At 34.7% G+C, this 27,879-nt stretch overlaps 1 protein-coding gene across 1 annotated transcript; it reads right to left on the bottom strand.

Moving 5' to 3' along the window:
- Positions 1-750: 750 nt before the first annotated feature.
- Positions 751-23,850, bottom strand: CLDN16 (claudin 16). Its single transcript, XM_036447017.2, is given in 6 exon segments — positions 751-2,142; positions 2,771-2,962; positions 6,005-6,169; positions 9,444-9,546; positions 23,342-23,527; positions 23,530-23,850. Coding segments are annotated over 6 exon segments (921 nt in total). The 5' UTR covers positions 23,671-23,850; the 3' UTR covers positions 751-2,008.
- Between the last annotated feature and the right edge of the window lie 4,029 nt (positions 23,851-27,879).

The following is a 27,879-nucleotide window of genomic DNA, read 5'->3' as shown; positions in this document are numbered from 1 at the left end:
AATTACAATACACAGAATATAGTGAGTTATTTTAATATTTCAACCTAATAATCTTATGTATGTATACTTTGATATATATTATTTTTTCTCTCTAAGCATGCTGAGCTATCCTCATGTCAATGATTACTTCTTTAGTATTTTATATTTGTTTTGTTGTTCACTAGTTGCTATACAAAATATATTCTTTGCTAGGTTTATTTGGGGATACCTTATTAAGTTATAGGGCATTAGAAATAAATATTTCCAAGGTAATTAAAGAAAAAAGTACTAATATTCCTCCTATAATATACAAAATGTTTTTATTGAGAAAATTTTCAAAACTATCAGAGATGTCCATTATTACCATAACCTTTTGAAATATTTTCTCATACAAATAAAATTTAAGAAGGAAAAATTGCATCTCTAAAATTTAATAAACTAACATAATGAATTTCCCGTCTTTCCCCAGAAAGATTCAAGAGATGTATTAGAATATATGAAAGATAACAAACAATTTTATCATAAAATTCAAGTGAAAATAAAAACTTTTAAAAACAAGGTTGAGAAAAAGGAAGTTTTTAAGTGCAAAGAATAATATCCATATAACTAGGAAATGTGGTCTACAAAGAAAGTGAATCAATTGCTCTGACTTATAAGATTAGATCAGAAATCCTCCTGAGAATACTGATAAAGAAATACCTTTTTAAATCACAAGCACCATTCTCAAAAACGTGAAAATATGTACTTGGCTTTCATCATCTCATTTTCACATTATTTTTTTTTTTTTTTTTTTTTTAATTTGAAGTGTTTCTTTTGGAGTCTTCAGAAATTCACAACTAAATTTCCATTTCCAAAGAACTAATTTCCAGCTTAGTTCATAGTTCATTAAGGGACTGCGAAAGGATTGATGCTATTCATGTGAATTACAAGAAATTGGGGAGGCTGAGATTAAATTTTATAAGCATTCTAAAAACTTTACAATTTAAAAAATGCAAGACGATTATATTATGAATATGAATGAATTCCATTAGCAATCATTCATTGATTTAAATGTCTACAGAATCCTTTTTTCCCCCAGAAAAAGCACATATTTTATGAGGAAATTTGATTATTTATGTAAAGAGTTATGAAGCTTTATTTATTTCAGTCAAAAATATTTGTTAAATGTTAACATATGTCAGATATTTTGCAAAGGGTTAAGGATCTAATTGTGAGAGGACAACTGAGTTATTGAACGCTAACATAGTACATTTATAAAATATATTTGAATGTCCAATCAATAAATGAGTGAACTCCTCATTTAACTATAGATATTACTGCTGCAGTTTAATAATTTGGCAACATATAAGCAAACAGGGAGTGGTGTTAATAATATACAGATCTCTTATATTGTTAATGAGAAAGGAAGTCGCCACTGACTCTTATTAATTGACATTTGGAGCATGAAGGCGAAACTTATCTTTAAATTCTACCAGAAGCTGGCACATAAAGCTACTTTTTTTTCTCCAGTTTTAACAGAAGTATAGCAATTGTAGGTGGTAATATGTTAGACTGAATTTAAAAGAACCATCTTCTACAAAGTTACCAGTAACTCACTCAGTTGAGAATACAAAAAGTGAACTGAAACCCAGGGGAAGAGCTAAGAGTTTGTTAATCTCTTCAAAGATGAGAATCTCTGGCATCTTTTGAAGGTTGCTTCCTATACTTAAAGTGTCACTTTATTTTAATATCACCATGTCACAATGTCTAATAGCAATATGGAAATCACAAACAAACTCAATAAGAGAGAGAGAGAGAGAGAGAGAGAGAGAGAGAGAGAGAGAGAGAGAGAGAGAGAGAGAGAGAGAGAGAGAATGAGGAATAATATGAGAATACTATAAGTGATAAACTTTTTTATTAAGTTGCACAATTAATTTAGTTGAACATGAAGTTTAAATAACTGTTCCTTAGTTTATCTGCTATTTTATTCACCTGAAATTATTGGTTGATTAATTAAATAACATTCGAACACAGAATGATATGCAGCACCCTATACCCTTGTGTCCACAGCATACATTTTGGCAGTCTCTGTCCGAGGGGCCACGTATGATTTAGCCATGGAAACAGCTGCATTCGAATAGGTTTTTCTCATGGAATAAGGATAGTTCCTTTCAGGTCCCACATCTGTTTAGGAGAGGTAATTGTAGGGATATAAACATAACTATGGCTGAGTAAACTCTGGGGAATAAAATAATGTCAGTTTACATATTCTTCTACAGAAGAAACAAGAATATACATATTTTAAGAAAGAAACATCTAAAAAGACCTCTAGATGACAATATAGATTTTTTATCCTATAAGTTATTCTTAGATTTAAAATTTAGCCAGGCATTCTCTTTATTTTTTTCTTGATAAGGAGAGAATTTTGTTTTTAAGTGTTATTTTTAGAAACCAAATTGCAATTTTTAACAACAAATATGTGGTTTGCCTTGCAGTCTACTTCTCTATTTAACTCTAGATATAAATGTAATAGATTGGGTGAAGTAAGAGATATAAATTTATGATACATCAAATTAATCATTATATGTTTGGACATTAGACAGTTGTAGTTATGGAATTTTTTTCAATAAATGTACCAGTAACTGGGTAATAGTTTGAATATTATAAATGAGTTGTCTTTGAACAACTGAAATTTTTAATAGCAGTGAGTAGAGATGAATGAAATAATATTGAGTTGGTGAGATGTGTTTCCATTGGGTTGGGGAAAATGATACAGGAGGCAGGGAAGTATGCTGTTTTATTTTTTTCTTACCTTTGAAGATGTATAAGCAGCATGTGAGGATAGCCCCAGCCAAAAAGCAACCCATAGATCCAGCCATTCCAAGCCAACAGGACCAACCAAATTTATATTGGATGCCAAGAAATATATTGTGCAAAACCAGAGAAGAGCGTTCCACATAAACATCAACAGCATACCACACAGAGCCAATAATTCCTGGGGCACCTGAAAGAAAGGGAAGTTGCAAAACAAAATTGCAGGTTTTTTCCTAAATTTAAATTTTGCTACTCAAAACAGATGGCATCATGAAAGGAATAATAATGATACTGTGTGGATTCATGAACAACTCAAATTTTGGTCACCTCTTTTATCTGTTCCTGCGGCCATCTCTCTTGTATTTCTTCCACATTACATCTCAGAAATACAAAAATAAGAGAGTGCACTGCTCATCTGTTTTTGTAAACCTAAAATGGTCACTATGGTTTTCTTTATTTTTTCTCTTTCCAATGTTATTTTAGTACTGTAGAAAGAAAACTATTAAAACAAAAGAAAAATCTAAAGAAGATAAAGAACACAAAATGTAAGACAAATAATGCACATATATTCTTTCTATATCAATATTTTAATTAAAAGTAGATGTCTTTAAGAACATTCTATTGCTCCTCTTTTCCACCAGCCAGCTCCATTATTAAAGCTATGTCAGCTACATAACATACACTCATATAAGAATTAGGTTCTTAAAGTCATTCATTTTAGTGTGTTGGGGTTAAAAACTAGTAACTGAAGTAAAAATTGTCTTCAATTTCAAATAAATTCTTACCTATCACCCCCATATATAAGAACAGAGAAAATATATTCCTTGTAAATATAATTTATTCCTTTTAAATATGTCTAACTGACAAATGACTGGCTTGAATTGATGCCACTAAGTTCCTCTTGTTTTAAAGGATTAAATTGTATGTCAGGACCTAGATGGGGGCGGGGGGGAAGATGGGAGGTTGGAGGATAAAAGGCTATGTGACAAGGGTATTTCTGAAACTTGTAGTGTTCAAAATGTTTTTCACACTTTTTTCTAGGGAGTTTGTGATATCTATTTAAACCACCATTTCATTAAATTCTTCTCCCAATTATTTAATACAATTTTTAAGAAGTCCCAGATCATGAACATATAATCTTTAGATAATAGGGTATAAATTATCATGCCTTTTCTATAATACTGTAACCAATGGGTTTAGAAAGGAAATTCCTTTTGTTAAAATTTAGAATCTATGTAAATACCAATACTGAATGATGGTTCCAAGTCTTTGGCCATGTCTGGCAATTTAAATGTAGTCGGGGTTTTTTTTTGTGTTTTTTTTTTTTTCTTCAGCCATTTCTACTGGGATTTTCTCTATAGACTTGGTTTTCTTTAAATTAAACTCTTTCTGTTGTTTTATTTTTTAAAAAACGGAGCATCTAGTGATATCTCAAAAAGTATTCTGTAACAAAATGTATAGCATTAATGTATAGAAGGTTTAAATTTGTTAAATAAAACACATTGTTACACAGAAAAGCTTTATGGTTCACTAGGCTGGATATGGAACTACATGTCTTAAAAAAGGAAATATAATGAAATTCTTGTAACTTTTTAATACAATCTAAGGATCATCAGGGCCTTGACTCAATCAATGTTTGCATGTGAAAAAATCAGGGAGAAGCCGGTTTTCAGTTGGTGATAGGTTTGACTCTCTGCTATGAGCTTGGTCTGCATACATTGTGATCTTCCCAAGAGCAATTCAAAGTAGATATTATTGCCCGGGTTTCAGCCTATTATGAAGATCAGAAAATGAAGACAGGTTAAGTAACTGGTCTAATAAAACCATAATATACTAATTAGACTGGACAGCTGAAGGACCTTCCAGACGAAGCCAGGGCTCTATCCATTCACTACCCAGAGTGCCTGGTCAGGTTATCACTTACATTTGCTTTGCTAACTTTTTGATCATAGCATAAAAGACAGTTTCTCGCTAGAGGATATTTCTGTTGGTTTCTTCAACAGGATGCTTCCTCCCAACTTGTATCAAGATCCAAAGATCACATCACGTTAGAGAAAGACTAAGCTTTGAAGTTGACAACAGAAATAATGAGTAAAATATTAATTGTGCTGTTTCACTAATAAACATCATGTAAAGTGTTTCTTGACTTATGGTTTATTAGTCATGCTTGATTTATTAGTCTTCAGAACTCCATTTATTCATCTGCTTCTTAAGTAAAGAGAAAATATTATCTGTTTATTGTTTAGTTTATAGTCAAATGGGTTGGCACATGAGAAAAGTCTAACATAAGGCTTGGCACAATTTAATTCATTGCTAAAAAGAATTGGTGGGGGTGGGCATAAGTAAGGAGATTTAATTTGGGGCTTAACAGAGAATTTAACTTCAGGAATAATCACATTAGAAATTATTATTTTTTTTATAAATTAAAGCATTATACAGCTTTTTTAGATGGTTGAAAAATAGTTTGAAAACTTTGATAAATCTTGATCTGCCATATTAATAAAAAAGATTAATTATCTGATTCCAAAGCAAAAGAAATTAAGACTGGTGAATGTGTCTTTTATTCCTTCAACTTAGAAAAGGAAGTCACATAGGATCCTAAAATGACGACTTCAGAACATCACTCTTCTCCTTCACCTCAAGAACCCTGAAACACCAATCAAAGAATATATGCACCCATATATTCATAGCAATGTTATCTACAATAGCTAAGATCTTAAAACAACTCAAGTTCCTATCAGTGGGTGAGTGGATAAAAAAAAGGTGTGGTACATTTACACCATGAGATACTATATAGCTGAAAAAAGGATTTCTTACCCTTTGCAATAGCATGGACAACATGGATAATGCTGAGTTAAATAAGGCAGTCAGAGAAAAACAAATATTATATGATCTTACTTATATGTAGAATTTAATGAACATAATAAATTGGTAAATAAAACAGGCCCAGAGGAGGCATGGATGCATGAAATAAGCTGGCATATCTCAGAGGTGTGTATGTGGGGGAGTGAGGGGAGATACAGGGAGATATTAACCAAAGAAACTGTATTCATATATGTATAACCACGAACACAGACAACAGTGTAGTGAAGGCCTTGGGTAGGGCAGGGGCTGTGGGATTAATGATAGGAGATTTGGGAAATCTGTAATACTGTCAATGATAACAATTTTTTTTTTAAAAAAAGGATCTTAGATGTGTATATCTACCCCTACTACTAGTCTAGACCAGTACCTGCTATTAATAATGTGGTCCCAGCAACAACGCAGATGCGCACTTTGATGTATGGCTCATCAGGGAGGAATTTCACACAGTGGAGACCCAGGAGCAGCATAATAAATCCGAACCCAGCTAGAATATCTGCAGTGATCATCAACGCCCGAGTCAGCACCAGCTTCACTGCAAGATTGGGGCAGATGTTACAGCATAGTCAGAGGAAGAAAACATACTAACTCACAGAAGTGCATAAAAAACAGGCAACCTGAAAGTGATATATTTAAATTTGCATGAACTTGGAAATAAATACCTTTGCATTTTTCATAAAACAAAAATATTATGAGACTATTGGCATTATTATTTGTTTAAGCACTGATTATTACTTAGTCTTGTTGCCTCCGATAAAAATTCCTAGTATAGTTAAAACCAGTTTGGCTCAATGAATAGAGAATCGGCCTGCAGACTCAAGGGTCCCAGGTTCAATTATGGTCTAGAGCATGCACCTTGGTTGCTGGCACATCCCCTGTGGGGGTTGTGCAGGAAGTGGCTGATGGATGTTTCTAGCTCTCTATCCCTCTCCCTTCCTCTCTGTAAAAAAATAAATGAAATATATTTTAAAGAAAGATCCATAGTATATAGTGGGGACTAAATAAATGTTTCTCTTTTGCTTCCTGTTCTGCACTGAATCCTGTTCACAAGTACCATAACTGGACGCTGAATTCATAGTAGAATATCTGTTATGCAGAAGTTACTCAATGAATATTCAATAATAAATGACCACTCTATTTGTTTGAACTTTTATTATAAAAAGTTAAAAATAATTTGTTAAAGTTTGATATAGGGGAGCAAAATTAATTTTTAAGACGTCTCTTGTGAATTTAGGCTGGTGGAAGAACTGTAGAAGACTAGTTCTAGAAGAAAGATTATATTCTCTTTCACATTCCTTCAAGCCATGACCTTTCATGGCCAAGACTTCATATTAACCATATTAACCCTATTAACCCTTTCATTTGCATTGTCAACTGAGCATATTTTAAAGCTACAGCCAGTGAGAATAAGCAGTAGAAGGCACAGGGAAGAGAAGACAAGGAAAATAGAAGTGGAAGAGTAGCAATCACCTCCTGCAGTGGAAGCACTTTCCACTGGAAAAGCCTCCTGAAGGAGTGATGGTTATGCTAATTTAACAATAGAAAGATTTTATTATGTGGAGGGTTAATTTTCTGAAGTCAGAACTACTAGTCTTTTAGCTGACTAATAGAGAGGAGTAATAAAATTTATTCCTTTAATGATATAGTAATTAGGTTTTATATTCATAGAGATTTGGGGTTCCCTTGCATTATAAATAATTTTCCCCAATGATGAGGTAACTTTAGGGCCTATTTTATAATAGGTTGCTTGCAAAATTGTGGCCAATTTTTCTTATTTAAAACAAAAAAAAACAATATTTTTATGATCTATGTAAGAGAAAACCAAAGTGTAAGATCAGCTTCTACATTATTAGTAGTTATATATACTATACGCAATTATTGTGTTATTAAAGTGTGAGTATATATTCATTTCTAGAACGGAATTTTTAAGGTCTCAAAACTTAGTATTATTTTTAAAAAAATAGACTCAAATTTCAAACTTAGGTTAAACCCAAGGCTGACTTTTCTCAAAATTAAGGAAAGAAAATAATATATAACTCATTGGTTTTTATATTTCAATAGATACTCCTGATACTCAAATGATATATACAAGTAGGTCTCCTATTCAACACCCCAAGCCAAGGGGCCCCACACTTTGGAGTACCTCCCTTGAAATTTTCTATAAGCCTTATTGGATCCTGGGACTACCCAGTAACAAGAGCATCATCTGGATGGGCTGCCCTGAAATCACTGTGAGTTCTAGTTTTCCCTTCTTTAGCCCTTGATCCCACCCAGAGCATTATTCAGATGCTCTGCAGAGCTCCAGGACTTATGCGTAGGATGTCATCTGGTTGCCTCTTGGCTAGGCCAATTCCAAGAAAGTAGCACTGCAAGCAGGTTGCTAAGGCAGGTTAGCCAGGAACTTTCTTTTGAGGATTGTGTGAGATTTGGCTGCCAGAATAATAATAAATATATTCTAATTTGCGGGGGTATGGAGGGGTTCAAATGAACTATACCAATAGGAACCCTGAAAAAAAGTATTTGTCTGGGTCTGCATACTTCAGTTTACAGGATAATGGAAAAGGTTATCTTTGGTTCACTATGGTTGTAAAAGATATCAAAAACTAAAAATAAAATCCTATTCTCTTATAAGTAACAGCCTAATGTAGAAGGAATAGTTATAATATTTTCTAGAATACATTTTCATCTCCATTGTCTTTAAGTATATGCCAGAAATTTTTGAAGAAAATTAATGCATCTTTTCAATGTTATTTGCAACTAATTGGTAAGACTACATAAAAGAAAATGTGAAATAGTGTAAGCAAAAGTTAAAAAAAGGAACATTAAAGTATAAAGTGTTTTTCTCTTGTGCAGCATGCTCCTGTGTGATTTTATTTTCCTCTTGCTTAAGTGTTTAATATGTTGAAAGATTTCATTTTTTTTTCTCAGCTATATCCATACCTCTATATTTCTAGAATAGCTTACTGACCACACGAATTTATAGTCCTATTAGCCAAATCATACTTCTTTGTAGGTAGAACTAGGTTAGTGCAGAGAGGGGAAAATGAGAAAGAATTAAGAGGTCTTTTTTTTAAAAAGATGAAATAAAGTCATTATGAATTATGTTTAAAATGTTCCAGGCACTCAAATCCCAAATGCCAGGGGAATATATTTACAGCACTGCTCCTTTTAGGTTCTTTGCCGTGGATGAATAGCTTTCCAGGGAGAAGTCACATTCCAAGGTTGACTTTTCATTTATTTTGAGAAAAGAAGTTGCCCTGTGGTACTATCACCTGTCAATTACTTTGAAATGAACTAAAACCAATTTGCTTTAACCTGTCTCTTTCTGTCTCTGTCCTTCTATCTCCTATTCTTTTTTGATGGCAAATCTTCCATTGAAATGCTATAAACTTCTTATTTGAGCAGTCATAGTTAAATGCTCTCTCTGAAATACTTTTCATCTAACCTGTCAATTCTAATCATAAAATCAAAGAATCCTAAAGAACTCATTTCCATTTCCAAAATGTTTACTATAAACCTACTGTGTATAAAGTACTATGCCAGGTCCTTTGACGAAAAGCATAAATGAATAAGATAATATTTTTACTCTAAAGAATTTACAAACACATTGGAAAAGATAAAATACTCTGAAATGTTTCAACTCACATTTCAGAAATAAACTAAATGTCTAATCAAAATATTTAAAACTGGAAAGAACCTTAAAAACAGTACTACAGAACAAGAAAACAAAAAAAATGCATAACAAAAACTTGAATTCAATTTTCTTTGGTATCCCCTCGCTGCGAAGTGAATGTCTAAGGCATACGTACAGGGGTGTTCTGCAAGTATAGAGTCGTACTCATCGCAGGTGCGAATTCCATCAAAAGCATTTGTGACACACTCCCACCAGAGGCCTCGGCATTTTGTGCTCACCTAGACATGGGAGAAGGCACTGAGTGAAACAATTCATGCAAACACACTTTAGTTACTCTTGATCAGAGAAAGAATTCAGCTGTTGTGAGTTTGACAGCAAAGTACAGTGGCATGAGCATGATCAGAATTTCACTTACAAATAAACAATGCAATTTAGGGTATTTTCCCTTAAACACTAAGAATTTAAAGTCTTTCCCTACCAGGAAGTAAATTCACTTTCTGACTAGGGGTGGGAGGGATAAGGTATGCCTCAGCTGGATAAATATCAAAATTAAGCATATGCAGATGCCTATGGTGGTTCCATCATCCATAGTTTATCATGGAGATAATTCATTTCACTCTCCTGTGCTGACATTTACTCACCCTCCCACCCAAAAATCAATATAACGATAGATAATAACTGTTGACATCTTGAGTCTATTAATAATGTCAATTTATCTTCATCATGAACACCAAGTTCCATGAAGAAAAATATTATAAATGAGGTTCATAAATTTAAAATAATTGCCATAGGAAGCTATATATAAAAACAAAAAAAAATTAAATATAAAGACCTCACGACTTTTTCCTCCCTGTTCCACTGACAGACTACAATGGCTTATGCTATGATATGGATATAAACAAACTAGCATTAATTTTAGACAATCTGACAGCTGTAAACCACTTTTAGTTAGAAATGCTGTGCAAATCATTCTTGGTCTACTTAGAGCTAAAGCTACCAGTGTTCTGAGCCTGCCCATACTTTATCTCTAAATTGTAAGTCACAATAGGTTTCTTAGAATTGTAAACACGCCAAGGGAAAATAGTCCCCAGTATTCTTGACAGAGTTCATGCATATGAAACAGAGCTAATAAGATTGTTTCTTTTGACTCAATTACTGACTCAATTACCTTGGCAATCTGAAATAGGTAAGATTTAGCAAGGGTTATCTTGGAAAATGAAAACTTAATTTTTTCTTTAAAGAAAGAATAAGTAACAGAGCAGAGTGAGGAGAGAAATACAAAGGCACGGGGATTATTGCAATTGGTGTGAAGAAGACAGGAAGGAACACAAAACACTTTGACTTACAAAAGAAAATTGTCACGGGTAATATTTGCACTTGGACACTCTCTACCCTGTGTTCTGCTTTATAAAACTACTGAACTCTGCTGCTGGTTACTCCACTACAATTTCAAATGTAGTACATCTTTGGTAACTTTCTATGAAATATTTCTAACTGATAATAATAAATGATTTTTAATTTAAATTCTTTATTGTTCAAAGTATTACATATGTCTCCTTTTTCTCCCATTGACCTCCCCCTGCTCTCCCACCTCTCAGCACATGTCCTCACCCCCCTATTGTCTGTGCCCATTGGTTATGCTTATATGTATGCATACAAGTCATTTGGTTGATCTCTTATTCCCCCTCCCACCTTCCCCTGCCTTCCCTCTGAGGTTTGATGTTCTATCTGTTTTATGATGCTTCTAAGTCTCTAGATCTATTTTTGTTTATCAGTTTATGTTGTTCATTATATTCCACAAATGAGTGATATTTATCTTTCTTCAAATGGCTTATTTAATTTAGCATAATGCTCTCCAGGTCCACCCATGCTGTTGCAAATGGTAAGAATTCTTCCTTTTTTTCAGCAGCATAGTATTCCATTGTATAGCTACACCACAGGTTTTTAATCCACTCATCTGCTACTTAAGGTGCTTCCAAATCTTAGCAAATATAAATTGTGCTGCTATGAACATAGAGGTATATGTGTTTCTGAATGGTGTTTCTGATTTTATATATTCCTAGAAGTGGGACTACTGTGTCAAATAATTAATACTTCTATATTGATTCTGTACTACAAGGCCATTGCTGTTTAAGCATATTATTATTTCATTTATTCTTTAAAGGACCCTATGAGATATCATTATAATTGTCTATTTTATAAATAAGAAAAATAAGGCACAGGAAAGGTAAGTGATTAACTTTAATAAAGCATTGTTAATAAATGGAGAAGATAGTATTCAAACACCAGTCTGTGAGTATGGCCTTAAGCATTGAGGTACACTTAACACCCATTTTTAAAATTCCAAATCCATTCAGGCTAAACTACTCTATTAATGGAAATTAAAAGATAGCTTTGGGTGAAACAGTAACCTTTACATTTATTTTCATCCTATGGGCCATTATTCTATAAAACTTCACTTTGGCTTGTTCTTCCTAAGGTAAAATCTGAAAGTGATATTCTGACAATTATGGAGTATTATTACAGGAAACTGAGAAATCATAAAGATAAAAAATTCAATGAATAAAACCTATGTTGTGAAATTTAACACATCAATTTCTAAATAAGAATGTGAACATGTAAATTTAAGCTATAGTTGAAAACATATAAACTTTTAAGTATAAATTTACATTCATTAGTTGTGTTGTATCGTGAGCAAGATCTTACCTTTTTTTCAGCCTCTATCTCTTTATCTGCTTAGAGGAGATAATGCTAAAAAGATTATGAGAATTAAAAAGTGCACATACACACACACACACACACACACACACACACAATTTCTCAGTAAATGATGACATTGCTAAATAACTTAAACATCTTAGTAACCTGAGTAGTGGCTTTGTTCAGCTTTCCTGACTAACCAGAATGAGAGTAGAGAAAGGTAAATGTCAGGAGCTGAATGGTGGTTGCCAAAAAGTTATGTCCATATCCTAGTCCCCAGAACTCGTGAATGTGACCTTATTTGGGGGGGGGGGGATATATATATATGCACATGTAATTAAGTTTATGATTGTGAAATAAAAAGATGGTCTTAGGTTACCAGGCTAGGCCATAAATCTAGTGTCGTGTTCTCATAGGAGACAGAGGAGAGCCACAGACAGAAAAGAAGGAAGAAATGTGAGCACAGAGGCAGGGATGGAAGTGATGTGGACACAGATGGAAGAATGCCCCACAGCCACTAGAAGCTGGAAAAGGTAAGGGATAGATTCTCCCCTAGAATCTCCAGAGACAGTGCAGACCTGCTAACACCTAGATTTCAAACTGCTGTCCTCCAGAACTTGTGTGAATGTGGACAAAAAAGGGGGAGGTTTGCTGTAAACAAATCTAGCAATTCTGGTAACTGAAAGTAACCTCTCGGGGTTGATCTGATTATAAATACACTATTGGGCAGCTTATGGTGAGTAGTCATGCCCAGGCATATAACTTATTTCTATTAATTGGCTTTTTGTTATTTTATTATTATTATGATCATTATTATTTTATTGACTTCAGAGAGGAAGGAAGGAGGAGAGAGATATAAAAACATCAATGATGAGAGAATTATTGATTGGCTGTCTTCTGCACACCTCCCTCCCACCAGGGATTGAACCCAACTGGGCATATGCCCTGACTGGGAATCAAACCATGACCTCCCGTTTCATATTCAATGTTCAACCACTGAGCCACACAGGCTGGGTCATATAACTTTCTTAGTAGGTTTATTTTTGCCTTCAGCAAGCCCTGTCCATTGTTTTAGTGCATACAAGTAAACACAATTTTGGAAAGCTCTTTTTCAAAGCTCTGGGAAGTATAACCACCCTCAAGAGAACACATGTAACTATAAATATGTTAACTATCCTGTAATCTAAACCCTGACTTGCTTTCTCCCACCCCCAGGTCACCTTTATGTTCCCTCCTTAATTCCAAATGTACAAAAGAAACCACAAACTGTCATACTCTGGAGCATTTCAGATATTGCTTCCCAGCAATTATTGGGTTGGCTCAAATACATTCTTATAAAAATACTCTGAAGGTTTGGACATTCTTACATCAACATTAAGCTACCAGATTTGTGGTATTTTGTTATGACAGCCCAAGGAAACAAACACAGTAGATATTATTTTTACTCAACCATTATACCATAACAAAAAGATGCTATAACTATTATCCTATATAATAAAAAGCTAATATGCTAATTAAACTGGACACCAAACGTCCTTCCAGATGTCCTTCTGGACAAAGCTGGGGCTGCAAGAACTATCTTTCTGAATAATCAGTAGGCAGGGGGCAGGGTCAGCAAGCCTATGCTGCCAAGCTAGCCACAGAGGCAGGAGAGTCAGTGGTGCAGGTCTGGTCCCAGCGCCCCCCGTCCTCCCGCCTTCGGCAGGAGAGGGATCATCATGGACCCAGCATCTCTGGAGAGACAGGACAGGGAGCAACCACAATGCCTCAACCTCCCACAGCCTCTCCTCTGGCCAATCTGTTCCCAATCGGCCCCCCACAAGTGGGCGAGGGTCGGGGCCAGTGCTAAGGAGCAGCTTTTGGTTGAGGGGCTCTCCCCCCCACCCCCGCACTCTCCCGCCCCAACACTGCTCAGAAGCTGGACTCATGGCTGGCAAGGACAACAGTGGTGGCAGGAGCCTCTCCTGTCTCCGGAGCAGGCATGCAGTAAGGAACGAGGAGCCCTAGACTGAGAGAGCCTCGAACTGCAGGATATCTGAGTGCTGGCTTAGGCTCAAGGAGGCCTGTCTAAGCCAGCAGGTGGATTCCTGTGGGGTCCCAGACTGTGAGAGGATGCAGGCTGGACTGAGGGACACCCCCCACAACCCAGTGCACAAATTTCATGCACTAGGCCTCTAGTACATACCATAATAGAAAATAGACCTTCTCATAGCCTGTCAATCTCTTTGTTAAAAGAAACACTTGCGATCCAATTTATTTCAAATTAAGCTAGATTATGTGGATTTGAAGTCACTTCTTAATAATCGAAGAATGACTATCTACAATTTTCTTCTAACTCAGCCACTAAAACAACCTATCCAATCTACTATGCCTATTCTTGTTATACATGACATTATTTAGAAATTCACCTGAGATATATATGTGAGAATATTTATTTTTACATAAGGAGTATTTCTTTCATACCAACATTATCCAGTAGCGGTGTCATTTTCAAGGCTATTGATCATTTACCTACAATGACCATATTTAGAAAAGCAATGAGCTCATTAGAGGAAACAAGGAATCCAATTTCATTAGGTATTAATGCTCAGGGGCACACTATTAGATTGCTTGGTATTCACACTCAGTTAAGGTATGTGAGAATAGTGGCCATAATTAACTAAACTTCTGTGTTAATATAGCACTTACTGGAGACACCCTTAAAGGTGCCTTTGTGCATAAAAGACAAGGTTAAAAGATTTCATATTATTTAACATATTTAAGAAATCCCTCATTGTCTATAATGTATAGTATTCTCTTATCTCTGTATTGTACAATGGCTTATTAAGGATTTTCTAAAAGGCAAGCAGCTCTAAGTTCTTAAAAGTTTTAAGACAAGTTTCTTAAAAAGCCAACCAATGCTTAACCTTTCTTTAAGGACAAAAATGTAAAATGTTAACTAACCATTTTTATCTCACAGGATTGTCCAAAATAGAGGATCCCTACTTTAAGCTTTTTTCCTTTTAATATGTGATTTACATATTAATAAATAATATACAAACCCATACTAGAGGAATTTGTATATTATTTCAATGAATAGTTATTGATCCTGATGTTAGAGAAGGTATTGTCTCCTAAATTAGGAGTTTATCCAAGGTACAATAATAAAAGTATGCAAGCACAAGGCCAGCAGAAATCTCTTAATATTAATTAAAATTAATTGAAACATAGAGATTTTACAGAACAGTCCATATTTCTATCATCCCTTTGAAACTTGGTCAGTCTACCCACCTGGATTCCCTAGTGCTGTGGTCAGCAAACTGCAGCTTGCCAGCCACACACAGCTTTTTGGCCCCTTGGGTGTGGCTCTTCCACAAAATACCACGGCCTGGGTGAGTCTATTTTGAAAGTGGCATTAGAATAAGTTTAAGTTTAAAAATATTGGCTCTCAAAAGAAATTTCAATCTTTGTTCTGTTGATATTTGGCTCTGTTGACTAATGAGTTTGCCAACCACTGCCCTAGTTCACTGTAACAACAATTACTATGAGGTAAGTAATTGCTCCATTTAGGTGGAATTTGTGTTCATAGTGTCTACTATTCCTACATAGGAAGGCAGTCTGAATGTTGGCTTCCTTGTTTCTGTAGGCATTTAAATTTTTCCTCATAGTATATAACAATGGAAATAACCCTCCTTGTTCTCAAACTGTCAAATTTCTACCTATTATTCAAATCCTTCTTCCAAGACATCTCTTCTCTCAGGCTCTCAATTAGAATTAATATCTTCCCAGACAAGAATAACTGTCCATATTGTTCTCTAGCATCTACAATATCAAATTATCTTTTGTATGTGCATTTACGTACATCTGTTTTCCAAATCTGTTGTCTGTCATGTTTCAGTCAATAGGCTAACTAAATGCAAAGGATACAGCAATGACCAAGACAGGTATGACACTTTCCTCAAAGGAGCTAACAGACCCTCCTCTTTGGTTACATAGTAGATGTTCAATAAATATTTATTGAGGGGGGGGGGAATCAATCAATCTATCTTCTACACACACAATAACTCTCATTAGATCTTTGGCATAGATAATAGTTAATGATACACTGTATATACTGATGTTTAATGTATGCTTTCAAACTTAACTGAATAGACTAGAACACCTGAATCCAAGAGTCAAATAACTATTATTTATATTAGTTTATACAGATTTGGTGTCCGCCTGGATCTCATCTGCTCAACTGGCTAAAGAAAGTATTTACCATGGTATTCAGTGTGAGTAGGATACCACTCAGAAAAAGCTTTAGGAAACCATATCGAGAATGACTCTGCCCAGTTAAATTTCTAGTAGCACAAATTAGTTCCTTAATCCTGGAGTTTCTTATTCTGATCCTTTACCAGTTTTCCATCAAGGTTTCTCTATCCTAGTCTTTGCCAATTTCTCTTTCTTATTACTTTCGAAATACAAGCAGCCCAACATAATTTTGCCTGCCTTGTCTTATTCAGTGTAGTTTTGAGTGTGTTTGTCTTGCCTCCACATAGTTTATATGTAGTATTTGAGAAAATTGAAAATACTTTAATTAATTGGCATTTATTTTTCATTCAGTTACATAGGAGATTTATATACAGTAAATTTAGTAAATATTTATTTTTGGTTGACCATTATCAAATATATTTTTCTTTGTCAATGTTCATTAACATAAATGCATATGTACATTGATTGTGTGTAAATGTATATAAGAAGAATGCATAAACTGAAAAAATGTAAATATAAATGTATTTTAAAAACCACATTGTATACACATATTATAGGAAATAATAGTTTTAACAGCAATTTACTATCCTTATACTAATATATTTTACATTGAAGATTCAACATACCTGTTTTCAATATTTACGTAATTATATTTATCAGCATGCTAATATTTTTATTTTATTTTAACTTCTAAATAAAATTAATTGGATAATATTAGCTAATAAAATTACATAGGTTTTAAGTGTACAATTTTACAATACTTCAGCTATATATTACATTATGTGTTGAATAATAAATACTAAACAACATGTTTTACTTCTAAAACTTGAAACCTTTCCAATTTAACTTAAAATACATTGGAATTTTTATCATAGGTTTCTAAACTTTTTATTTTAATATTTACTTTTATCTTTCTTACTCTTCCAGGGTATAAAAAAATTCAAGACAAGTATAAAAACGGATGAGGAAGCAAGATTAAAATAAGCATAATAGACACCACTTTTCCTTTCTACTTCTTTCGTATACCATGAGTTTATTTGGTTTATCTCTGCTTGCTTATTAGTATAAATAAACTAAAAGTATTGAATATAAATAGTGAAAATAGAATAATACAAACATAATAGATAAAATACAATTCTTGTTGTCTTCACAGTTAAATTATCTAATTTGCATATCTGAACTATATAAATATTTCAATTTTAGCATTTATTATTTAATTTAAGTCACACATTTAATGACTTTAGAATTCTTATGAATTATTATGGTATCACATCTGCAATGATTTCTGCCCAATGACAAATCATAATATATGTTGAATACTAATTTATGTAAAATTAGTATTATCATTAAATTACCAATCCAGTATTTTATTAAAATACTAATTTTATTATTATCTGTTCAACTTAAATCATTACTTTTTGTTTCTATTCTTCTTCATTTCTTTCTGTCTTTGAAATACTGGCAGAAAAGCTATAGACCAGAATATACTCATCAACTTTACAATATATCCTAGGGGATTAGATTTTTGCCTACCTTATTAAAAAGAGAAGCCAAATCCATATCGTGAGAAAACTGAAGTTGTACCAAGATAAAATATTTTGCCTAAAAAATAGTGTTGGTCTCCCTACAGAGACACTTCTCATTTAGGGCTCAATGTGAGTTTCCAAAGATCACTCTATATTGTATTTCATTCACATTCATTTATTCATCCTTTTAATAAACTTGGCAAGTATCTTAATAGTTACCTGATCAATTCATGTTAGCAAATAAATCAGGCGTTTCTATGATTTGGAAGTCCCTGTTAGGTGCTATGTAAGATTATGAAATCAATGAAAGAATTTCTGTAGCCTCAGATGTTCAATGAAGGAGTTTGAAATCAGTTGGAAAGTGGAATTAGTATATAAATAATCAGAGTACATGCTAGATAGATTTTTTAAAATATTTATTTTATGTCTGAAAAAATATAAATCCCAGGGGAGATGGGAGCTAAAATAAATCCAAATGTGGGAAACATTCATTTGAGGTAATCAAATTTTAATTATAACAGTGCTTGGTGTATAGCAGGTTCTCAATCAATAATTAACAAAAGATTAATTGCAAATGTAATAATCTTGTGAAAACATTTTTTCCCTCTGGTAGTCGAAACCAGTAATCTTGTGAAGAAACTACTTTTCTATTCCAGTGTGGATAATGAATAATTATAATATTCATAATTTATTTTATTTTAGAAATATATTTAATAGATAACTTACACTATTTTGTCTTTATTGTCTGCCTATTCCCCGAGTTAGACAAAAAAAAAAAAATGATAAGTATAAAAATGGGCAAACCACAGCCCAGAGAAGTAAACAAAACTTCTCCAAGAAAATCAATAGCAAAAATAGGAATAGAACTTAAATGTCATATCTCACCTTTAAGTGAAAATTATATAAAATGTCATCTCCTCCTTCAGAACAAAAACAAACCGATAAACTGAAAATAGACAGTAATATATCTAACCATTATTGACTGACTTGTATCTGCCTGGTACTGTGGTATACAAGCTCATTTAATTCTCACAAGACACTTATTATGTTCACATTTTATTCTCTCTGTGCAGAAGAGAAAATGAAATTCATAGGAGCTTAGACACCTGTCAAAATTCACACAGCTCCTACCTGGCAAGGTGGGATTTAATCTCAGGCCCCTCTAACACCAAGTCCAACCTGTAGGCCTCCCCACCATACAGCATCATATTACCCCATCTTGAGGTGCTGTGTAAGAATCTCAACAAGATAGATTGGTGTGATAGTTAAGGGACATTGCTGCTCGGTGACTTCTGCATAGAGACTAATTGTCCTCCATGTAAGCTCTAGGTAAGTGACCCCACCACTCCTCCAATTGCCCCCAAACAGTAAAGGATTTCAACCTTGACTCCTCCCTCTTCATCAGCCTTCATTCTCTACATGCAATCAATTATTCTATCAATTTGAATTCTTTAGAATTTCCCATATCTTCACATGTCTCCTTTGCTGCCATCCTAACTCAGGCCACTGTTTCTTCCCTCCTGTTCTGCGGCAAAAGTCTCCTAATTTCTCTTGGGATAATTCATTTCACTGCTTCCCAACATTCTCCACAAGCAGCCAGAATAATTGATATTTCTAAAATACATGTATGTTTGTTTACTTTGAAACATGTTTGTCTATACCACCTATATTTTACATGATCTTAAAGTCCTTGAGATCTAGTCCCTATATTCTCTTAACTAGATTGGAAACTCTAATCATGCTGAAATATATACAAAGCCCCAAAAATAAACCTGAATGAGAGCCCATACAATTTCCTGTGCTTGGGACACTCGACTTCTTCACTCACCTATCCTTCAAATCCTTAGTTCAGATATTTCTTCTTCTAGGTAGACTTTATCGGTTATCCATTGAGTGAGCTAGGCACTCGGGAGTTATTTGCAAGATCATACTGTAACTATCAATTCATCATCTTCCACAATATGCTGGAAGCAATTTAAGGAACATCCAGGCTTTATTCTCTGTCACAATCTTGTACCCACAGTACCAGGTAGACAGTAGGTGTCAAAGAATAATTGTGAAATGCAGGAAGGTAGAAACAAATGGAAAGAGGAAGGGATAAATAAAGCAATGAAGGAGAAAGGGGGAGAAAAAGAGAAAAAAGGAGAGGAAGAACATACATAAGGGACTTTAAGAAAAGGAGGAAAGGGGGGGAAGATGGAAGAAAAAGAAAAAGAGGGAAGAAAGAAAGGAAGAAGAAAAGGAGAAAGAAAACATGAAAGGAGAAAGAGTGGGTAGGAAAAAGAAAAGAAGAGCATATGAAGTTATAGAAAAATGGAGAATATTCACTCTAAACTACTAGTGGAAATTTCTAAGGAGACTCTAAATGCCATCAGACATTGGGTGACTGACCATGTCTCTGGAATTGCAGACATGGTCACAGCCAAGGAGTCCTGATGTTAAAGAAAATGAAGACTGAAAAGGCCCTTACAATGACTGAGTTCTAATTCATTTTATGATTGAGCCAAAGAAAGGAGCTATGACTTGCTCAATCAGTAGAAGACAAATAAGATACAAGCACAGGCTGGAATAATTTCAAAATCCAAGTTCTCTTCACCACAACTATCTTCCCAGAAACAAATGAGTCAATAAAGACAGGAGCAGTATGGTAGCTTAGGGTGGTTGGTACTCGATTTGAGGCCATTCTTCTGTGTGCTATTTCTTTTCCCTGATGCAAAGAACTTCACTCTTCAAGGCAGGTAGAAGTAAGGCGAAATGACTCTGTTTGATATTCTGAGGTTCTTTCTGCTTGTGCTCCCTGTTACTAACCTTGATCCTCTAATGAGCCCTTAGTTTCTGCTCATGCTTCATTTGTCATGTGTCTTCTTGTCTGTTCACCTTTTGAAATCCTTTGTAACTTTTTGAAGCTTTGTGCAGATGCTTTTCCTCCACAAGGCCTGCACCAGTGACAGGAAATAATCACTTCATCTTCTCTGCTCCATTGGTATTTTCTTCATTTCTTTTTCCAATATGAATTAGCCTATGCTTTTCAGTATAGATTCATGTGCATATTTTTTTCCTCACTAAATGTATACTCCTGTCATGCTGACTCATTCTTGCTTTATCCTTATCTCCCCTACTAGATATTAGCATAGTATCTTTTATATGGAATACATATCATGGTTTTTAATATTGAATTGAGCTATGAAACCCATTTTCCAACACTGAAGCCTGTATCATCCTAAAAGATTAACAAAGCTAGAAATTCATAACACTGCTTTAAAAAAAAAATTCCATGAGTATGCTTTTTTTTTTAAAGCACTTTTGTGGTGCCAACCTTTGTTCAACAGTTGTTTAAAGTGAGTTATTAATACGAACTAATGGTAATACATATATATGAGGAAGGAAGGAAGGAAGAAGAGCAGCATAATTGAGTCAGTATCACAACCTTCAAATTTATGGATAATAATATGATTTCATATGTTGGCCCATTGAAGGAGCAATTATTAAGAGAGATTCATATCCCTTTAAAACATTGGCAAATAAAGAGATTGTTGGAAGAGAAGGAGCCTCATCTGTTATAGATTCTTTCTTTAAATGTGGAGGCTTTTGGGGGAATATTTATAGCAATATATTTCAAGTATTGGAAAGGAGGAAGAAGCTAATAAATACTCACTAGAGCTTGCCCAAGGTTAGCAAGGATTTACTTGAGGTGAATAACCTAGACTGCTCATTCCATTCATTTTAGCTAGAAGTGTTCTTGCCCAGAGCAGATGGCAAATTGGTTGGTCGTAGTGAAATAAAAGCAAGAAGGCACTTTAAGTGCCAGGACTCCCAATCTCTCCCAGCAAAGCTTGACCCTTTTGAAACTCCCATTTCTTATCAAGTGAAGTTAGCAGTCCCATTAGCTTAAGCAGACGGATTTTCAAATTGTTTTAGAAAATATATTTTAACAATGAATTTAAATGAAATGTCTATATTTAAAAACATAACTTTAAGTCTGCTCAAGTCCAATACATTTCTCTGTTATTCACATACTACTGACAGTCCAGATTCCAGTAAGCTAATGGCCACAGATGTTTTTATCTACATTTTCCCTCAGCATTGTTCAAAGGGCATTGTCTTCATTCACTGCTTATATGCATGACCAGATAAAATGTACCACATATAGTAAACATCCTTTATAGTAGTTTCTATTAAATTTTTCAAAACTATAACTGTTAGCACTAAAGAAGTTTTTATAACTCCTTTGGTTCTAAAATGCCATGTAGAAGTCCAAGAAAAATTAAAAGCAAGAAAAAATAAATAAATGGCAGAAATAATACACAGAAAAATATATTACCTTTTATGTCTGCCACTTGAAAGTTGAATAAATAAAATTAGGGAAAAAAGATACCTTTGCTCTCAGGTATCTTTCTTAAATTTTATAGAGGTGACATTATAGCATTTGTTAAATTGTTCCCTTCAAATGTACATACAAGAACATATTGGAATGCTATATATCCTTTACTGGAGGTCCTGATTTATTGTTTTTTTTTTCTTACCTATACTTTTTGAAAACTTACTAATGAATAGTAGCTGATTTTGATATTTAATCAGTTCTATTTCTCTCACATTCCAATAGCCATAGGAAATACTTTTAAACTCCAAAATTACTTCTTTCTGAGCTTTTCCAGTGAGAAAAATAAAATCCTCAAATGTCAACTACTCACTCATTCTTGCATAATAGTTGGTCCCAGAGAGAAACTCATTTTTAAGAGAGGGTTTCTTAAATATATATCTATACCCTGTACCTTGGGACACACTGGAAGATGTGCTTTCCCTAAGAATGTTTTCTTCTACATGGAAACTCCTTAAAATAACATTTTTTTATAGCATACTGACTGAATAGATTTTTATATGTCTTGAGTTTTATTACTCAATTTCTTAGCCTACCATTATTTAAGAAAGTCTATCATGCTACTCTTAATGCTGTCATCAAGATGAACAAATTTATGTTTAAGAAACTGTTGGGGGATAGATGGGGTGGAGGGATTGAGAAAAGACAAGGGAAATTCATGGACACAGACATCAGTGTGAGGATTGCCAAGGAGACGAGGGTGGAGGGAGCTAAAGAAAGGTATACGGGGATAAAAGGTAGAGGGAGAATACTTGGCTGGGGGAGGTGAACATGCAATACAATATACAGATGATGTATTACAGAATTGTACACCTGAAACCCGTATAATTTTGTTAACCAGTGTCACCCTAATAAATTCAATAAAAAGAAGAAAAAGAAAGATGTTACTAGAATGTTATTTAAGTTGGTATATGCAGCAATGGAAGAGATGAATTTCTGGAGGGATGAGTGACAGAGATTATATTATTACCCTTTTATAAATTTATCCTTATTAAAAAAGATAAATTATCCAGTTACTTCATCTGAAAAATTGAATATGAACAATACTTACATCATAGATTAGCTGTGAGGATTCAATGAGTGAAAATGTGAAGACTCAGTAAGTAGTAAATAAAGAGTTGATCAGTCCATGTTGGCAATTATCATTAATCCCAGTGAACATAGAGAAGCAGTGAGACTTGGAGCAAATGTGGAAGGGCTTAGGTGAGAAAAAGAAGTTGCTGACTTCGTACTTACCTCCAGGGAATCATCGGCATTCACCATCCAACAGTCTGTCCAAGTGGCTACAACCAAGAACCCAGTAGAGAACAGGGCAAAGAAGCAAGCCACGTACTGAAGAAGATCCCTCATCTTAGCCAGTAGCCGGACTGGAAGGGATGCATGGGAAGCTGCCAGGCCTTGACCACTCAGGTAGCTGGAATGCTGTCAATCTCCCGTGCTCCTGGTACCTGGGGATGTAAAAATACTGGTCTTTTCCTCTTTCTCACACCCCACTGCAGGCGTCTTGAGTTGCAGTAAGAGTTATGCAAACAGGCTGTAACCCACAGAGGGGTCCTGGAGGTCATGATCCAAAACAACCAGCCTCCAATCAGAAGCCAGGTCAGTGAAAGGGCTGGGTATGTTTTGTGTGCAGGAGAAAAGAGGCCCTGGTTATGTTTTCTGCCCAGATCATGAGATGAGGGTTATCAAGGTATTTTCAGCACCAAGATGGAGAGAAGGAAGAAGGGTCATACCCCATGCTGACGCCTGTAAACTGATCTTTCTCAGGCCCTCCAGGGAAAGTGAGCTATTCTCCTCCCCCTCCCTAAGGAGGCTACATGGTTGACTGAGTGCTATTTTATTATAGGACTATTTTAATATTCGCCAACTACTTTGGACAGACAGGCCGCGGGTGAAACTATGCCAAACAAGTGCTTGCTCAAGGGAGTTTGCATTCCAAAGGATTGGACAGAACAGCCCCATGAAGGGTTTTCAGCATCTGGGCCCTAGGTAGAGCCACTGCTCCTAACTTTTCGCTTCATAGAGTGGGGAAGGGAGTGCATTTTTATCCAGGCAGCTCTGGGTGGAAAGCCTTGCTCTGAACCGTATAGGGTGAGGGCACTTGGGTTGCATTTTCTATAAAATGGGAGTGTTAATACTTTTCGAAAGATGTTTGTGAAAATTAAATGACATTGTGACTCTAAATCATTTAGAATAGTATCTGACAAAATAGCTGAATAATAAATATTAATATGATGAAGAATTCTCTATATGATTAGTTTCCTTCCAACCACACACTTGTTTGTGTTAGGAAATTACATATATATCAAAGTGGATTTTTTTATGTATATGGCAATGGCAACTGTAGTTTTATCTACAGCTGAATAGGTGTGTAGCCTTCTTGGTATAAATAGTCCATAGCTAGTAGTCTTTTAGAAATTTTAAAAATAATTAAAAGAGTATATGAACCATTGTTTTATCATCATCAGATAGACTTCTCTATAATAAAATACAAATTTTAGTGATAATAGGAAAAACATTTTACATGGCTCTTAATGCAAAATAGAATGAGAAAAGTGGGAGAGAGCTTGAGAAAGAAAGAGAAACAGGAATAAGAAATAGAGATCAGTCATTACTCTGAAAAGAATTAGCCACTAAGTTATTTTAGTACCAGTGAATAAAGAAATCTATTTAATAAAGATTTGGTCATAGTGTAGGGTAAAAGGCTAAAATCAGTATTGATTCAATAGCCTTCAGTTATATTTTAAATAGTAAATTTTGTGACTAAAATTTATTATTTTCTCATTTTAATTCATGTGTATTATAATATACAAAAGTAAATATAAATATAAAATTAATATAAAAGCTGGATTTAAAACCATATTTGGAATATTAACCCAATTATTGCCATAAATAAGGTTATACATGTTAAGAGTCGATATCATTATTAGTTTACAAAGCACATTACAGGTGCTTTTAATTTTGCTTACTTTATTTTATTTATTTTACTTAACAATTGGGAAAAATACTTATTTTTAAAAGTGCTCATTCAAATAATGTAAGTCAGCTACAATGCACACATACTGTTTTGGTGACTCACAAGTGAATCTTTTCCTGTGCCCTGAAATCTAAAATGCTCATGCTCTATTGATCTGGGAGAGGAAATTCATTCCAAAAGCACATGCCCATTACAGGAAAAGTCCTGGACTTAGATGCTAGCTTTCCACCCAGGGACCTTTCACATGTACTTTTCCTGCTAACAGTGCGCCCCAGGGCAATGGATCTTAAACTTGAGTGCACACTGGAATCTCCAAAGCCATTTGCTATAAATGTACCTGGGAGCTCAACCCGCAGAGATTGGAACTTAGGAAATTGGGAGTGGATGCCAGGAATTCACATTCATAGATGTCTTGTATAAATGTCTAGCTCTGAAACAGGTAACCATGCTTTGAGAAGCTAAGAAGAAAAGAAAAATTCCCATTAAAACCAGCATATTACTTTTCAAAGTCATATACTACAAATCACAAACAAAGCTGTGTAAAGGGGGATATCAGAATTATATCTTTGATAATAAATAAATAAATAAATAAATAGTCTTCCCTATATAGTATCAAAAATACATCATAGTCCCAGCCAGTTTGGCTCAGTAGATAGAGTGTCAGCCCCAGACTGAAGGGTCCTGGGTTTGATTCTAATCAAGGGCACGTACATCGGTTGCAGGCTTGATCCCTGGGACCCTGTGCAGGAGGCAACCAATCAATGTGTCTTTCTCACATCAATCAGAAAGATCTCTCCATTTTTTCCCCTCCCTTTCACTCTCTCTGAAAATCAACAGAAAAATATCCTGTGATGAGGATTAACAAGAAAATAGATAAAAATATTAAAAGCATATCCCAAATCCAAATATCAAAACTGGACAGGATTAAGGAAAGGAAAAGACATTGGGCATACACATGCATTATGCATGCAAACATACACATGTACATACTGACCATTGAAAAATCAGAGATCTGTCACAAAAAAGATATAGACTGCAACTGATTTATGCCATTTCTAACTATGTACTGGGCATTGTATTGTATGTGGTTGAAGGTGGTGGGGGTGGGTACTATATATGGGACTCTAGAACTGTTTCTGAGTCTATAAGTTTACCAATTTTTAGAGAATAGCATAAAACAATCATGTTAATTTCTGTGACTGAGGCCATACTATGAAATGAGATCCAGGACAGGAGAGTCATGCAGACTAACAAAGCAGGAAGGACTTCCTGGATGGAATGGGAGGATACTTATAAGAAGAGATAAATGTGCAGGGAGCTGTGAGAACGGAGGAAACAGATGCATAATAAATCACTGGCAAGTCCATACAAATAAATCTCTCTCACTGTTCTGCACATTCTCTAGCTTCCACTCTTTAGCTTTATCAAGGGAATCCTAGTTTTGTTTCATTCCATTCAGAGCATACGCTGACCTAGCACCATACTAGGTCCTGGGGCTGAACAGGGAATAGAATGTGGAGACTTGGTCCCTGTCCTTGAGAAGCTGCAGTGAGAGGACTAAATGAAGAGCGCCATTCAGGAAACTCTGATTCCAGCCTCAAGTTACAGTAGCAGTCCCTATAAGAGTACCCAGATATTAGATATTAGAAATAGGCAGGGTTTCCCAATGTAGACTAAACACAAAGGACAGAGACCACCATGCCTATGGCTCAATAGTGTTTACAAAATATGGTCAAGTGTATTATCTCATCTAAGCTCCATAAAGACAGATAGCTTTGTTTTTTCACCAAAGCACCTCAAGTGCTTAAAATTCTGTCAGGCATATAGGAGGCTCTCAACAAACATAGGTTGAATTTAATTTAGTCCTCACAGCTCCACATTTTACAGAAGAAGGAGGAATGTTGGACTTACTCTTTTTGAACCACTTAGGGTCCCCAGGATAAATATGAGGTTGGCAGAAGTGGTTCAATCATCTGCAGTGTCAAAGCTCTTTGTTCTGCACAATCCTTACGATGTATTGGTCTGTTCATAGGAACTGCTTTCCTATTCACCCAGAATCTGCACTATTCCTGGTTGGAACTTTAGAGCCACCTGGTGATGAGGTGAGTGATGTCCTCAACCTGGCACCCTGGATGTTGGTCTATACAAGAAAGGAAGTTAATTATACAACTAGAAACACTGCAATTGTCCCTTTGTCCTGCAGATGGAAGCAACTCTGCATTTTTAATGGTGGAAAATAGCAAATTGCTTTGTAGTAACTATTCTTTCTGCTAGTGTCTCAAACTGTTCCTTCTCTATTCATTATAATAATGCGTCTTTAAAAGAAATATGCTGATTTATACCACATCTTGTAACAATCTTCCCACTCCTTTTTAATTGCCCAGTGCCTGTTCGAAAAACCCAAGCAATATAATCAGTTGCTGTTGTCAAAGCCATGCTGACTGTGACTAATAGCAAATAAATCAAGTGCTTAAAAGCTTAGATCTCAGAGTCGGGCAGGCTCAGGTTCAGCTAAGATATTAGTATATGTGAGCTCTTGGCATGCTACTCGTCTTGTTCAATTAAATGCGAATTACAGATTCTGTGTAAGATGGCTGTGAAAAATAACATCTATAAAGGTCTTAATACATTGCCTGGAAAATAATAAATAACCAATAAATTATAGTGATTATCTTTTTTATGTTACAACCTTGCTCTTCTACAAATGCACCATATATAAACATATGTATGTATATATGTATATATTCATATGTATGTATATAGTATATGTATAAGTGTATTTGTATGCATAAATATG

This window comes from Pipistrellus kuhlii, unplaced genomic scaffold (genome assembly GCF_014108245.1).
Source record: "Pipistrellus kuhlii isolate mPipKuh1 unplaced genomic scaffold, mPipKuh1.p scaffold_m20_p_2, whole genome shotgun sequence".
Taxonomy (NCBI): domain Eukaryota; kingdom Metazoa; phylum Chordata; class Mammalia; order Chiroptera; family Vespertilionidae; genus Pipistrellus; species Pipistrellus kuhlii.
This window is presented reverse-complemented; position numbering and strand designations above follow the sequence as displayed.